The sequence below is a fragment of the Rhipicephalus microplus genome, chromosome 7, assembly GCF_043290135.1.
Source record: "Rhipicephalus microplus isolate Deutch F79 chromosome 7, USDA_Rmic, whole genome shotgun sequence".
Classification (NCBI taxonomy): Eukaryota; Metazoa; Arthropoda; class Arachnida; order Ixodida; family Ixodidae; genus Rhipicephalus; species Rhipicephalus microplus.
This window is the reverse complement of record NC_134706.1, coordinates 73794633-73811943: the sequence shown is the minus strand read 5'-3', so window position 1 is coordinate 73811943 and position 17311 is coordinate 73794633. Positions and strand designations below refer to the sequence as shown.

Sequence of the window (17311 nt, the reverse complement as noted above, 5' to 3'; positions counted from 1 at the left end):
GTACGGCGCGTCGACGTCCAAGGTCGCGGTGAAATGAATTCCAACGAATCCACAAACACAATGATCGACGTCCCTTCGACCAGCGCCGCCCTTTCGCATACGTGTGTACGTGTTCACTCATTTAACACCCCCTCCTACAACCACGTTAACCAATTTAGCCATCGACCCAAGTAAGTCGCAATTTAACACCCCATTTCACAACCACGTTAACCAATTTAGCCATCGACCCAAGTAAGTCGCACTTTAACACCCCGTTAACCAATTATATGCTCCGCATCCTCCTCAGTGTTCGCCCGAGGGAAGCTGCGGGCAATTTTTTTATATGTTTCACGCTGTACTTTGCAATTGTGTACTTTTGCTGCCTTTATGATATTGTAATGTCACTTTTGTTGTGTTGATTCTTTCTTTTAACAATATTGTACGTTGTGTCGGCTTTAAACCCATTCCCCCCCCCCCCCCCTATGTAATGCCCATTTGGGCCCTTGGGGTACCTAAATAAATAAATAAAATAAATAAATATGCCACCTCTCCGAGAGACACGTGTGGGCCACGACGAGGCGGAAAATACTTAACTGGTGTTGATTGCATCCACATACTGTGCGGCTCCTTGGACTTTAGAAAAATAATCACATAACTGTTTATCATATATTCTATACATCCTTGCTCTGTCTTCACCAGTTCGATAAATTTGTAAGAAAGTGCTCGGAGTTTGAGCAACGACTATGCGCCCTACACTATAAGCCAGCAGTATAATCTCCTTAGAAAAGGAAACACCATGAAAATTTGAACACGTGTGTTTGAAAGACTGTAACTTCTTTATTTATTACAAACTTACTTTATGAGCACACTGTTCCACTATTGCTCTTCGGTTTACTTTTGCCTTTTCTGTCTTCGGCAAGGAGTCGAACAGAAAGACGCCTCCGTAAAGGTGCTTGTGGATAGCCAGTTTTTCTGCGAAAAGATTGGGCAGAATTGCTCAGGTGTACCAAATATAGCTTAGCCGCAGCAAATATAAACTAATAAAACACTGCAACATTTTTGATCTACCACGACTTTTCCTCCAATCACTCGCATTCGTAACTGTAACCTCCATTGCTTCTGTACGTCTTTCTCTCTGGCCAGGAGACACACACAGGTTTTAAGTTCAATACATTAGGAGGGCACAAGATTCACGTACTTTTATAATAGAACGAAATCTTCCGAAGCATAACTTCCTGAAACTAACTAGAGGGACTCTGGCGCTGTTATCGTTCCACCACCAAGAGAATGACGGCATGTACACTAATTTGCCTAGTCTTCATGCCTGCGAGCTTCGAGCGCACTGGCGGCTATGTTTATTGTTCTAGTTTGTTTGTGTTTGAAGTAAAAGAGCAATTGGTTCTGAACTTCATGACCTTCATGATGTGAACTTCAGTGAATTGCAACTGCTGCACATTTTCCGATGGTCGCCCTGTTACAAATTGGCTCCATGCCACGCGAAGTCAAACGGAGCCGATAGAACAACGATTATACAAATTTCTGTACTACTCATCATTCCCTTGCTGGCTTAAGTACCATGCCTTGCAGCTAACATATACACTAGCGTCAGAGTTCCCTCTAGTGTACATTTAGAATATCATATATTCCACAGTATGCCCACTAATATAGCAGCTATTGAGGACGTCCGGACTTAGTACTTTTCGGAAAGTGAGAACGACACTCTAATCATGGTGAAATAATATTACAAGAGAAGGGATCCTCGAAAGAACTTGGCTGTAATTTATTTACAGCCATGTACAATTTATTTACGCTGCAAATTACACTGACAACTCATCTGAGGCAAATCTTCTTTGCACACCACTCGACCTGCTATTATGGATGTTTTTTTTGGTACTTTTTGTAAGCGGGTGCATTCGCAGGTGTCTACATCTTCAGACAAAACTTGTCTTAAGTGCTACCCTTAGCTAGCAATACAGGTAACTCAACAGAGACATGAGAAATACTTAGCCGGAACTGAACTGCGCTAGAAATTGACATTGTTAAACAAAACCTGGAAATATTTAGTACGTGGAACACCACCTGCCGTAATGTCGCTGGTGTAAAAGATCTCATGATATCTGAGATACACCAGCCCCCTACCAAGCCGAAAGCTAGGAATAAAATCATGAGGTAAATCAAGGTTTTGTAAGGACCCTCTTGGTAAACAACTCTGTGTAAACGTACATTGTTTTGGCCTCTGCGTTGTAGCCGGAACCATTCTTTGAAGAACCTTGATCAGCATACAGACTAGTGGGACGCCATTATTAATGCTTGGTCAGGGCAACACTCTCAGCCCGCAGCTCATTGATTGACTGATTTGTGCGGTTTAACGTTCCAAAACCACCATATGATTATGAGAGACGCCGTAGCGGAGGGCTCCGAAAATTTTGACCACCTGGGGTTCTTTAACGTGCACCCAAATCTGAGCACACGGGCCTACGACATTACCGCCTCCATCGGAAATGCAGCCGTCGCAGCCGGGATTTGAACCCGCGGCCTGCGGGTCAGCAGCCGAGTACCTTAGCCACTAGACCACCGCGGCGGGGCCAGCCCGCAGCTCAATCTCAAAGAATGACGCTTGATAAGAATGCACAGGTATACACAGAACACGTGCACATATACAGCTGGAACAGTTATTACTTCTTCCTGATTGATCAGCGGATGATGACTACGCCAGCGCCTCCTCACTGGACATTGCGACGCGTGGGGTGTCCCTCAACGCCGCCTTCGGCGTATGGCGTTCCAAGCATTGCTTGTTCGGCGTCGCACAGTGCGAATTGGTACAAAAATGGGTTTCTCTTCCATGGACCTTTCAAAAACAGCTGAAACAAGATCTAGTAGCGTTGCTTTAAAGCGCATCCTTAGCACCACCTGGAGGGTGGTACTGAACATGCCGAAGCGCTTCCGAGATCTGCGTACCAGCAGCGGTAAATGCTCACCGTTACCATTCCAAGTAACCAGTGGCACGTGGCAGAGCTTTCGAAAGCGGTAGGCTGCGGAGTTAGGAGTCACAGATTGAAGTCTCAACAGCGCCGGTCGCAAACTCCTTCGACCAATTTATTTTTGTTCGTGGCTTTACCTACCTACCTGTCTTAGCTACCTACATGTATTACCTACCTACCTACCTACGTATGTACATACGCACATACATACATACATACATACATACATACATACATACATACATACATACATACATACATACATACATACATACATACATACATACATACATACATTACATACATACGTATATACATACATACATACATACATACATAGATACATACACACTTAAATACATACATACATACATACATACATACATACATACATACATACATACATACATACATACATACATACATACATATACATACATACATACAAGACATGAACACGACGACAGAAATTCGTCGAGTCTCGATTTAATTTTTGTAGCTGTATGTCAAACTTGTATGCTCATCTACTATGGTCTCGGAAAGAGGCGAGCAGTATTCAAAATATATAAAGAAACACTATTGGCATAAAAGCGGAACCGTACCTGTGATGGTAGCCTTCATCTTATCAGCCAAGGGCCCCGCGGCCTTGTGACACATGTATTGGCCCCGGGGCACTACCGCAGCCGCTGGTGCTTCTCTGTATAAAGGGTGCGGTAGCCCCACCACTGTCACTTCGGCAATGTCTACGGAGTGCTCCTGAAGCAGCAATTGCTCAAGCTCAGCAGGAACAACTTGGTTGTCCATGCATTTTATCATCTCTTTCAGCCTCTGGACGAAATAGAAACGCCCGTCCTCGTCGTAATAACCAATGTCACCTGAAAAAAATCGGAGAAAGAGCACTATGAGTTTTTAAATATACATGTTAAGCACCTCTCGCGCATTTTGGATAACTGAGTAATGACCCATCTTTGTGGCACAAGTTTTTGGTCATAAACATGAATGGCCTAATCTTTCTCTAGAGATCGCAAGATTGCTCCTTCACGAAACAGTGTTTTAGGTATTATGACGAACCTTTACCTCTTATTGCGCGTGGTTGAGTTATCCGAGAAAACATACTAACGGTTCAAGTGAAAAAACAAACGAGCATGACTGTCCTTCGAAAGTGACGGACATATGCGCTGTGGTTTTTTAGATAGAGCTAACTGATTAGAAATTGGCTGCTGAGTTTTTAAAAACTGATTAATCCACCTTTGGAGCAATATAACACAGGCCAGGATCGCACGATCGAATGACTGTTCACCTACAGGGCGATGCTTTTTGTGCTTTAGACAGTATTTGTATGTTTACTGTACATCTGGGATGACTCACTGCTCTGTCATAGTTGAGTGCGATGTACTTGAAATCATTAAACACTTTTCATAAACAGACGCCATCCTCTTACTATAGAGAAATCGGCGACAACTCCAACATGTAGGCCACTGTTTTGATATATTAAAGTGACGCGAGGACTGATAGTCGAGGCACCGCTTTGCAAAGAAAATATACATCGACATCACGGGCCACTAAACAGCTAAATTAATTTGCGCTCAATAATAAAGTACATTTCTAAAACCGCGTAAACACCACTGTTACCGCGACATGACACTTGGTAAGCTAAATAACTAGGGAGCCTTCATGTGCACGCGTCTCCGTGTTTTAGGGTGGTGTCAGTCTTTGACCCACCACTAACCTTGTAACTCAAATGAATTATTTAATAAACTTGACTTGTCTTGACTTGCCGCCGTCTGCTAAAACACATTGTTGCCAGTCCCGGTTTTCATGGAAACTAGCGCCATGTTGGTTCTTGCGGCCAGCCGTTCCTGCTGCGTCGCACTTGACCAGCTGCATGATGGCGCGGGCGAGCAAGCTGCGGTATGAGCTACGTTTGGCTACACCGTACACGTAGCTTCCACTACGACACCAGCTCCGCGCTGAGCACACCTGCAATGACCTTGAAGTGTAAATACCAGGGTGCTGCGTGCCGCAATGAGACTTCCCCACTTTCCGACTTGCCCTATCCAACGGAAAACCTAGATTACACAAGTGAACTGAGACTGCTTGGAGCCGATCACTTCCCCGTGTTTGTGAGGTGAGTACCCGTTGTATTGCGAGTGGGTTGAGTATATTGCCGCACACTTCTTGAAAAGGCTGACTTAGCCATGAGATGAAAAGCAGTCTGAGGAAAAAAAAAAACACGACAACGTGCACAGTTTAAAAATGAATCAGGCTTCGTTCGGCTACGCCGGGCTATGCGAGCGAAAGCTGGTTTAGTATGCTTGTTTATTCCTGTAGTCGAAGCACAGTTCACCATCCGAATGATATGACTAGTCGAATGAGTGGTCCTGCACGCATTCACTATCTGCGCTTCATCGATTTCCGAAGCCGTCACCGCATTCGTTGCGGAAAACACCAGGCCCGTGAACCATCTAGAGAAGCTCGTGTTCATATCTTCTTTTGCTTGCAGATGTTCGTGTTCCTGCAATTTCACCTCGGTCGCTGTGGAAGGGCATTAGGAAAGGTAGACAGACGAGCCGACGAACGCGTTCTCTGTAGACTCTCGAAGTCTCGCACAGTTGCAACAGAACTAAATTTTGTGCAGCTTGCCTTGGAGTATTCGTTCTGCCCTTGAATGACACGCGCAACCACACCGAAACTCGCTCAATAATTACAAAAAGGATTGCTCTTTAACATAAAATGCGACAGATTTACTGTTCGTGTCCGTCTGATTTTCTGTCTGTCTGTCGGTATGAATGGTGCAGTTTATGTGCACTTAGCAAGTTGGTTGTTGGCCCATAACTCAAATATGCCCTATGTGCTGCATTTGTTTCATAACCAGCCACACGGATGCTTTGATATCGTAAACTCAGTTTTTATTTAGTGCTTGTAGAGAAAATAAGTATGGACTCTGTGACGTGGTCGGCGCCATGTATGACTTTTCGTCTTCTTGCTTTATTGTAGGCCCACTGCAAGGACACGAGATCTTAGCAATGGATAAAGGATGGTTTGAAGAAATTAAGGCCACATGCCGGTTGCATGCAGTTTGCAATAAAACATGACCTGAAAAAACTTAGTTTGTCCCTTGTTGCTCCCCTTTGTTTTCTTCTAGCCTAATCTGCAGGCTTTTGTGGGGTTAGGGTTGGTGTAATATGATTGAGTGCCTTACTATTTTCGGGAAATGCTTACAGCTTGTAAGGATTTTAAGGAGTCCAATGTGCAGATTCGTTCGAAGGAACTAAAATTACTGCAGTAAAATATATTATGAACAAAAGCAACATTTCAGGTACGAGGAACAAGCTAGCGGAGATATGCGGTTGACATAGAACTTCGCGAGCTACCCAGATGTTTGATCTGCCTTCCCTGTTTTATGGGTACCACCATATAAACAGCACGGTTTCGAGCTTTGCACTAGAAGGCATTTAAGGTGTCTGCAGTGCTGAGATGAACTTGCTTTAGCAATGCCGTGCAGGCATTGAAGTCCATTGACAGCGACATCGAGGTTCTCTCCCTCGCATATAAAGGCTCTCTAAATATCCTCACTCCACCGATGCGGTGGGTCTAACAGGTAGGAGAAATGAACTGTTTTAACAGTATTTTAAACAAACTAGAGCCACGAACATGTCTTTCTTCTTCTACAAAACCGCGGCTAACTTCAGAATACAACCCTTCAGCCTTCAGAACTTGCTGTAGGGAAAAAAAAACCTACCCAAACCTTGTCGAAACCCACGCTCCCTTTAATGTAAATGAGCGACCACTCAGAACCAACATGGCGGCCCGTGAAGTATGGCAGCCGGTTTAGCCAGAGTAAGCAACCATGTTCGAAGTTGTCACGACCCTAAAACACGGATCCGCGGCACATGAAGGATCCCTAAAGAAAACGCGCGAAAAAAAATGCGGGTGGAGTCTCGACTTTCGGCCTCGCACCGAACACCACGACGTCATGGATTTTGAAGGAGTTTACTAGTTCCTACGCAACTTCCAATCACTAAAAATGAAGTACGTAGCCACCTGCGGGTGCCAATTACCTGGCACAAGAAATTTCAGCCAATTTTTTCATACCAGTGTCGAAAAAATGCGAAAAATGCGTTTTGAAATTTCTGACGTCACATACGGAGCTTTTCTCCGCTGATAACGAACTTTTGATAGTGGCATATACTGATCAATTGCAGTTTATAACTAATCAAAATTTATAAATTTATACCGAGTTATTGCTTCTGTTTAGTGTCTCTTTATAGTGCCTGAAACTGCTACTCACCTCATCGGCACCAGCCATTTCCTTCGAAAAAATTCCGCTGTCTCTTTTGGCCGGTTGTAATAGCCACGCATCACTGTCGGTATACGGAAGCAGATTTCGCCTGGCTCATTTGGACCCAGCATGACTCTACTCACAGGGTCCACCACCTGCGTGTGGCAGGGGTTTTCTTCTAATCTGGGCTCTCTAATTTATGAATATTTCCTGATCATGAACATGCCTGCTAGTTAGCACCGTCACTTTCAGAAATATACCTCAACTAGAAACTGATGGTGCCACCCTGTCGAAAAAAAAACTGTTTTCTAGGTCAGAATTCATCAACTAAAAACAAACATGTATTGGTTACAAAGTACACAGAATCAGGCACATACAACGGCAGATAACTGCTAACAGGAAGCTCAAAAATGAAACGTTATATTGTCGAACTGAGTTCTCATCTAAAAAACATTGGTGTTGCTTATATTCGAAATACATAATTCCGAAACACTGACAACTTAGACGATGTGAAAAAAAAAAACATTGTATTGTTGTCTACGCTAATAATTGTTTCATAATATACTGAATTGAACTATACGAATACTTATCGCTTTATATATCACATGGTCGTTCATCGCGGATATCCGCTACCTAGAACTACCTCATTCGAAAGATCCACTAAATTGTCACTAAGTTGTTGTCTGACAAGACCTATTCGACGGTGTTCATAGCTCGGTCAGCGGCGAGGGTTATTGGCTTCTCCTGAAACGCTACAAGGTCCGTGAACTTCTCATACGAAGTTTCCCCCTTGACCTCCACCAGAAAGTACCCAGTGGTCATCTTCGTGGCCTTGTGCATATTTCCGATTGTCCCAGTGAGGTGCCTGGGTGCAAGGAGTGGTGATATGTTTCGAGCATTCTTGTCAGGATACACACAATGACTAACGTGGTACTTGGAGAACGAGTCATGTTTATTTTTTTGTGGGGGGATGTGTACTTGCATCTGTGCGCCACTTCTTGCGGGGGGATTCATGGGTAATTTCTTCGATTCCATGGAAAAGGTTGTTCGTTCGGCAACAGCGCCTACAACGTGGCAGAACATGTGAGCAGGTCTGCACAAAGCCAGCAGCACGCCATTACTATAACCAAATCTGACTTAAAACCTCAAAAAGTTTCACTTGCCGCCAGGAAACAAGGAAGTAAATGGAAGAGAAGACAATACAGAAAAAGCTGTAATTTAAAGGAGAAAGAAAAATAGATATTTAGAGAAACATCGGAAAAGACGCCAAGCCGGTGTTGAAGGGGTGCGTTGCATTTACCAGAAGGCCTTAGAAGTCCAATCACCCTGAGTAAGTCACACACCCCCCATTCCCTTTCCCCAGATATGGCAAAGACATGCACGGCTAAGAGTGAAAAAAAAGTTAATTACCCCCCCCCCCCCCAGCCCGTAGGCTAAGGTCCGTGGTAACACCACTCACAAAACACCTGCTTGCGCAGACACCAATGCGGGCGCCTTGCACAACGAGTGCGAGGAAGGAAGCAGGAAAAGAACTTTATTTTGGTCCTGTGGAAAGGCTTGTGTAAACCTACTTTTTTTTCTTCGGACGCGATGCAGTAGAAAGACTTCGTCTTTCTGTTTGGACATGAAAACGGCCCGCTACGAGATGAAGCACGTTCCGGAAGTCTCAATAAAGTTTATTCATCCATCCATTCATCCATCCATCCATCCACGCAGCAGTACGTTGTTTTGCTAAAGCAAGAAAAAGTCACAGTTTCACCGCAAGGGCGAATCAATGAATGCGAGATCAAAAACTTGGAATGTAACATTTAGAATGGCAAGCACATCGAAACGTGCAGCGTGCTGCTCACGCACAAAAAATGCACGAAAACAACACACACAGGATGACAGCTAACTAACAATGTTTACAGATTGGCACTCAACGCGCCGTTTAAACAAAAACAATGCACAAAACGTAATCATCGGTACAGATATGAGTGCAAACTAACAACTGTCCCAGTTACTTCGTTTTGTTTAGCACGCTTTTTTCGACAACAGGGCCTGTCCAGTGAGCGAAGTGATATGTGTCCGCTCGGCAACTGAACGCAATCATTCGATCAAAGCCAAAGGCGCGCGATTCTCCCCCACCACAGGATAAATTCGCGGATAAAGCCCCCTGCCTGCGCGGAGCAAAGCATGCGTGGGAATTGAGCACGCATCGGTGCATCGTGACGAGCTGGGCGCAGACCTTTGCGCTGAACTACACTGAACGCACTCATCACGCCATCTCGCTGGTAATGCTAAGAACGCACCATTTACCAGTGGTAGATATAAATAGATTGTCGTTCAAAGGTCCTCTTTGGTGGCTCAGTGGCTAAGGCCGCGCGTTCACAAACGTAGGTTCGGTTGATTGATTCCGAGCATCAAAGCAATTATCAGGATTATTTTTCTTTCTTGTGTTTTCATATATACAGATACGTATACGTATACACAATTTGCTAAAAGCTAACCAAATGTACTATTATAGAATATTTCAGCATATAAAAAAGAACAAGCTCTACACAGCTAAATCACCCCAATCAAAATGTCGTTATTCTCTACGCAATGAAACTAGGGTAATACCGAAGTTCCGAACAGCTTATGGCCGGCAGCATATAGGCTACCAGGTTCCGCATTTAATAAATCACCTAAGCCCCCTTGATTTTAATACTATGTCGAAAAAATCTATGAAACTGTATATTATAAATCATCAATTGGAATATGTATGATGCGTATCTTTTTCGTGTCATACTGTTATGTTTTTTGTTTTTTTTCACAAATGAATAATGCCATTCACACTCGTTGCCTATGTTATATTTTACTGAAGTCAGTATATTTTATTCTGTATAATAATAATCTTATGTATTTTGCGACTGTTTATTGTGCATATTTCTTTGGTATTCCGGGCTGCTTATCCGGATTGATTTTGATTTAACCTACATGTTATCTTTTTATCATGTATTATTCATCAGATGGTCTGTATACTGCTTATATGATCTTTAATTTGATATGAATTTCTGTGATGAATTTTGTATTGTCATATGTACCGTTGATGCTGAGTGCCAACAGGAGTGGGAGCCCTTTGTCAGGCCTTTGTAGCCTTTTGCTCCTGCTCCTTGTTTCTGTAATGGAAGCAAAAATAAACTTCAAACTTCAAACTTCAAAAGTATATGGGTAGTGACGGTGATATCGGTGGCAAAACCCAGCCGAGAGTCTCCACATAATTGCAATTGCAATAAGAACTTGGGGCTCCTTAGGCTTCAATTTAACACTTGACAGCTATATCCTGTCCTTATTGCACACTCCAAATACTAAATGAATAAAATCTTTGCGAGCTAATTATGCACCGGCTACGTCGCACTTAGGAAATAGGAGCAGTAACGCGTGTGCCTTTTGTAGTGTGTGACTGGCTTTAAGCATGGAAATCATTATAGTACCCGCATGTTCTGATGCACGGTGGCCATGTACGCTTGTACCAGGCATTCTTATTGCCTTATTTCATAATTTATTATGAAGCACGTAATTAGGTCACGTGTTTTTGTAAAACATGAAAGTTACTATCACTGCATTTCCAAGCAGAGATAGTTATTTTCATCGTATTCGCAAGCAGATGACCCGTACACGCAAATGACCCGGGTTTGATCTCAAACGCAGACCCGGATTTACTTAATAGTATTTATTTCACTTGTGTCTTTCTCAATTTTTCGGTCATGCATAAGATGGGTTTTCGCTGACAACCAACAATTCCGACGCCGGATTTTCTGCAAAACGAGCTCCTTACGCAAGAGCGTTAAAAATCACCTAACTTGTGTGCACCACAACGCTTTAGGTAGACACAAATTCTACGACAAACACAATGCAGCTGGGCTAGGTACGTTCTAAACGAAATAAAAAATTAGGAGTGTTTGGGCGAGATATTATTTGCTTTAGAGTTGATGGTGGTTACTTTCATAAATCTACAAGATTAAGAGAATAGTTCTCACGAACGAAGTTTCTAAACTGCAAAATTCTTATTCTTTTCAGGTTACACGGTCAGTACTGCATAAAAAAACGTCGTTGTGAACAGTTATACAAATACCTTGATTTCAACCATGGCCCCTGGAAAACCCATGCCAATTCCTATCGCCTCGTGCAAAGAAGTTGAACAGACGATGCCACCGCTCTCCGTCATAGTGTACATGATGACCAAGCTGTCGAGATTCTCGAATGCCCTGAAGGCCGCATCATACGTTGCTTGTGAAAGTAAAGAACCGGCCACGCCGATGCGACGGATGCTCCTGATCTGCTTTCCGTCATGGAGCATCTCTTCTGCTAAAGTCTGAAGTCGTGTCGGAAATGAGAACATAGACGTAATCTGCATGGAAGAGTGAGAAGTGACGATAAGGCGAGGCAGAGGCTTTCTTCAAAGGCTGATGAATTGTTTACCACTAACACCACCGTAGAGGTGATGACCACTGAGGTGATCAGTGAGGTTCTTACTGATGAGCGATATACAAAAGCAACCAAGGACATATCGGCTCATGGCATTTTTTATCATCTACCGTGTGAATAAGCAATTCATATTAGTATGTAGAGACGTCGGAATCTCGTCTCCTTTTTCTAACGAACGTTTTCTTTCGACAATGGCCTAATACAATTGTACCATATTTAAATGGCCGACGATAGTATAACAAAGAAGGTATAAAGCCTTAGTTAACTTAATACTATCTGTTAGACTTTGATGTGATCATGGGAGACACCGGAAATGTCAGCCACCTCTACTTAGTGTAGTGCGAAGAGTGAAATTTAGAACTGAAGGGAATGGTAATCGAGCAAAATCGATTACGAATACTTATTGAATACTACTCAAAAAAATTGGAATAGCATGGCACAGTGTTTCAAGATATAAGCCTGAAATCCTACACCATCTTATTTCAAACGAATATTCAGATGTTTTAACATAATAAGAACGCTGTTACATCTAACCATCAAAAGATACCGCATTTATGTAAACCTATGCAAGTTTATATGTAGGCTAAATCGACTACAGCCTTCGAAAATAATCTAATCGTATTATAGTCTTAGTTCTCGGAGTTTGTTGTCAATTACTTCGCAATGTTCGTAAAACGTTACCTGTGGTTGCAGTCCTGGCTATGCAAACTTATAAACAGTACATCTATATTTTTATCATACACCCGTCACTTTGAGATAACAACAATTGTATTAACTGATTGATAAGTAGGACTTAATGTTCGGAAACCACCTAATGCTTATGAGAGACGCCATAATGAAAGGCTCCGGAAATTTTGACCACCTGGGGCTCTTTAACAAGCGCCCATAGGAGCACACGGGCACACAACGATTTCGCCTCCATCGAAATTGTAGCCACCGCAGTCAAGATTCGATCCCTCGACCTGTAACGGCAATTGTAGTTAAGCGCCATCCACTTAAGCTCTTTTGTCTAGGAGTGTCCAGGGCCGCCATCCTTGCTTGCACATGCAAGGTATATCAGTCTACCACTTCTCATTCAGCTCCGTTAGGTTCAGTTTATTTCCTTAAAGGCCCCGTTTAAGGGGTGTTACATAAGGGGTGGGGACAACATGTAATGGGTAAATCCAAATAAAGGTAAAAACCAATAGAACTTTGGAAAAAGAGGAGAATGTAAAAGAAAGAAATGTTGATACACTGTGAAAACGAGAACACGCGCTAAGTAATTCTTTTGGTAACATTAGAAGAAACAACATGATGTGGCAATATAACGTAGTAATCATTGAAAATCTTGCACAAAAATAACACTGTACAAATAAATACAACAATAACACACAATGAACACTGTAGAAATAAAGACTGGCGTTAAGTACAATCAATGGCAACTAATTTGGTGAAACTGAAGACACAGCAGCATAGAACATGTGACAGTTATTGGTAGATACAACATGGTGCGGAAGGGCATTCCACTCTGACGCTGTACGAGAAAAAATTGAAGTAGAGAAAGTAGTAGTGTGTGTGCGCGGTTTTGAAACTTGTAGTGGGTGACCAGTGCGTTGCGATATTATTGATGGTGGGGTGATGTACGGCATGCGGTAAAGTGAACTGTAAAAAACTTATGAAAAATACTAAGGCTGGATATCGTAAGGCGGTGTAAGAGGGATTGTAGCTTAGATTTTTCTTTTAGGGTGAATATGCTTACGTCATATAAGTAGTATGAATGAATGAATCTTGCTGCGCGATTTTGAAGAGACTCAAGTGCGTTGATGACGTATTTTTGATATGGGTCCCAGATTGGTGAAGCATATTCAACTTTAGGCCTGATTAGTGTTATGAACGCTCGTAATCTTACGTCGCGTGGAGAATGACGTAAGTGGCGTCTCAAAAAGCCGAGTTATTGGTTCACCGTTGACAAAATGCTATTTATATATGTGCCCCAGTCAGGATCAAACGAAATTAATACTCCTAGGTACTTGAATGATGGGACTGTTTCAATGAGACTATTGGCTATCATGTAAGAAGAAGTAATGGGGCTGTGACTAGGGGTAAATGATATATGTTTGCATTTTTTGGATTGAGAGTCATTAGCCACCGGGTACACCAAGACTACACGTGGTTAAGATTTTGCTGTAATGTATCTGCGTCAGTAATATTGTTAATGGTATGATAAATCACGCAGTCGTCTGCGAACATACGGATTTTACAAGTTACATGAAGGGTAAGTCATTAATATATATCAAAAAGAAATGGGCCAAGAACAGACCCCTGAGGGACACCTGAAGTAACCGGAAGTGGGACGGAGGACTGATCACTGACACTGACGAATTGCGAACAGTTGACAAAAAATGCTTCAAGTCATTTTAGTACGTCGGAGTTTAAGTTTAAGAAGGAAAGTTTATGTAACAAGTGTCGGTGAGAAACCTTGTCAAAAGATTTTTCATAGTCGAGGAAGATAGCGTCAGTTTGTCTGTTACAGTCAAGATTCGTATGAAGGTCGTGAATGGAAATAGCTAGCTGCGTTTCGCAAGAAAGGCCCTTGCGGAATCCATGTTGTGCCGGATGAAAGAAATGATTGGCATTCAAATGGTACATAATGAGTGATTACAGGACGTGCTCCATGATTTTACTTGGCAGACTCGTAAGGGAGATGGGGCGATAAATTAGCGGGTGAAGCCTGGTACCTGCTTTGTAGATGGGAATGACTTTTCCCACTTTCCAGTCGTGAGGAATGCAACCTACTGAAAACGACTGAGCAAACAACAGACACAAAAATGACGAAGATATATCTTTAGTGTTTCTTAACAGTTTTGAGTTAATAGCATCGATACCAGCACAGGACCAAAGTTTTAGGTTATCAATCACATTTGAAATACATCTACGCTGAACGTAATGGCCGGCATGCTGGATACTTTGTTGCTAGACAGTAAAGGTAGAGGAGCACTAGTATCCTTAGTAAAAACTGAGACGAAGGCATTGTTGAAAGTTGTGGCGCAGTCAGTATCAGACATATTGTTCTCCGAATTATCAGCCAGTGTTAAGGCGCTAACATGACTTGGGTCATGTTAGCGCCAGAATTTCTTTGGGTTTTCTCTAAGTATTTTGGGCAAGTCATTGTTAAAAAAAGCTTGCTTGGCACCACGAACAGCAGAAAGATACATTTTTTCGGGAGAATAATATTTTCCCAAACGTTAGCATTCGTACCCTGTTTAGCAGCTCGGAAGTCTTTTCTTCTTATTTTCTAAACGCTTTAAGTGAATAGTGAACCACGGCATCTGCCGATTCTCACGGAAGGTAATTTTCGGTATATGTTTCTCTGGTGATTGAATCATTTTACTTTTAAAGAGCACCCAGTTATCGTCAATAGATTGCTCTTGAAATCGAGACTCAAAGTTAGGTAGAAAAGCAGCTAATTTGTCAATAATGGCTCGGAAGTTTCCTCTATCGTATAGGCTGATTGTTTGCTACATTTTGCACGTGGTGGTGCAGAAAATAAAAACGTGGCGTGAAGAACTTTGTGGTCACTGATAGGAGGAAGAAAGGTTAAAGATGATAAGCTGTCTGGGCCCTACTGAAACGTTCCGTATGAAATCTTACGGAAAATATATGGACTCCGTAACATTTCCTTATGCTACATACGGAAAAAATATGGAGTTTTATGGAAATATACGGAAGTTGTATGGCATTTACGGAACGCTTCTTATGGAGTATAAGGAAGGATAAGGAAATTGTATGGCGTATACGGAAAGCTTTTTATGGAGTATACGGAAAGATAAGGAAAATGTATGGCATATATGGAAAGCTTTTTATGGAGTATATGGAAGGATAAGGAAAGATAAGGAAACTTATGGAGCATACGGAGGGTAAATGATGGAAGGATAAGGAAAGTGTATGGAGTGTACAGAAGCTTTCATAAGGAAAATGCAGAATGTAAGGTCTTACGGAAATATACAGATTTTGTAAGGTGCTTACGAAAATGTGCAATACTGTATGAAAGGCATGTGGATTGTTGCAAAAATGTGGAAACTCTACAGTTGTTGTCACATTTTAAGCAGGAAATCCGAGCTCTATAAAGTTATAAATGAATGCACAGTGACATATATAGTACAAAAGAATAACGCAGCCTAGTTTGTGTTGTCAGTCACCGCTGTTCGCCCTTTTCCAGAATGAATAACACTTCTGTAGATGACCAGGTGCTAAAGTCTGTCACTTGGAAAATGTGTGATTCACAAGGAATGACAATAACTGTCATTTTACTTGCATGCTGTCACACGAAAACAAATCAAGCAAAAAAAGCATAACTTCAAAAGCTCGTTTTTTGATAGAAACAATAATAATGAGAACTAAATTCAATGTGAATGAACTTGTCAATAATAATGAAACTGTTCTCATTAACATTGGCAAAGAGAAATGTCATTTTAAAATATCGGCCATGAGCTTAGCTCTCCTGAGCACCGACAAAAGAAATGAAAATCTATGAAAACTAATTGCATGTAGCCTAAAAATAATTTTTTATTGATAGTATATGCTCCTACAATATAAATACAGCTATACACAACTTGTCACAGCTTCACGACAGAAACGAGGTAGGGGCAGAGGAAGTGGTCAGAAAAATAATTAAGTATGAGAGCACAACTGATATGTACAAACACATAATGGTGCTTATCACTGATGCATGGATGGTCGTGTATAGAGCTGGGTCGTTTTGAGATTGTCAAAAGCATTGTTTCAGACCACCATGCAGATTACGCTTCAATTGTAGTGCTACATAAGACACAACTTATGGGCCAGCTTTAATGAATAAGAAGATTATAGGTTAAACAAATGCTTTAATATATATCATATCATGGCTGCATGGACGCATACAAGCTATGTAAAGCGCAATAAAGTGAGGACGCATGAGCTTCTCTTGATGCTTCAGTTCTACATAGATGCTTCAACTTTGCTGCAAAGAAATTTAACCAATGTCTGTGTGTGCAACATTGTCCATTTTAAACTATCTATATGTATACAGAAAATTCCTACTGCGAGTTAAGCTACGTAGCACTCCATAACTCTTCCTTTTTTTAAGGGCAATTTTTCAAACAATCAACATTATTCATTTTCTGTCTGATGACTTCGTGCCCGCAATTCTTGGTTTGGCTCGATCACAATTGTGCAGCCCTTATTTTGGAGGAATCAAAAAACATCAACCAAAATATATTTTGGAACTGCTTCTCGGTGATATTGCCTTCCCTCAAGTGCCACAGCTTGAGATGAGTCATATAGCAAGTCTCGCGCATACCTAGGGCCTACCCTTGAAGAAACTGGTCCGGCTGTGAAATGCCCAGTTTTTTCTCAAATAAATTTTTTGGTTTCAGTTTTCTCACTTCTCGAGTCCCTTCACAATCAATCAGACCCATTGTTCCCCTTAGTCCTTAATTTTGTTATATTATGAAATAAATAAAAAAATTAATAATGAAAATAAAAATCATATTAACTGTTGCGCAAAAAACACAGTCCCACATACGTACTTGAACGCAATATTGCTTTTATTTTGTTTTAGAACCTAAGGCATTAGAAAAGATAGCAGTACAATAAAAACGTT

At 41.8% G+C, this 17311-nt stretch overlaps 1 protein-coding gene across 1 annotated transcript; it reads right to left on the bottom strand.

Moving 5' to 3' along the window:
* Positions 1 to 2545: 2545 nt before the first annotated feature.
* Positions 2546 to 11620, bottom strand: LOC142767790 (luciferin 4-monooxygenase-like). The gene is given in 5 exon segments (XM_075870032.1): positions 2546 to 2595; positions 3563 to 3835; positions 7252 to 7270; positions 7272 to 7397; positions 11339 to 11620. Coding segments are annotated over 5 exon segments (750 nt in total).
* Positions 11621 to 17311: the final 5691 nt, after the last annotated feature.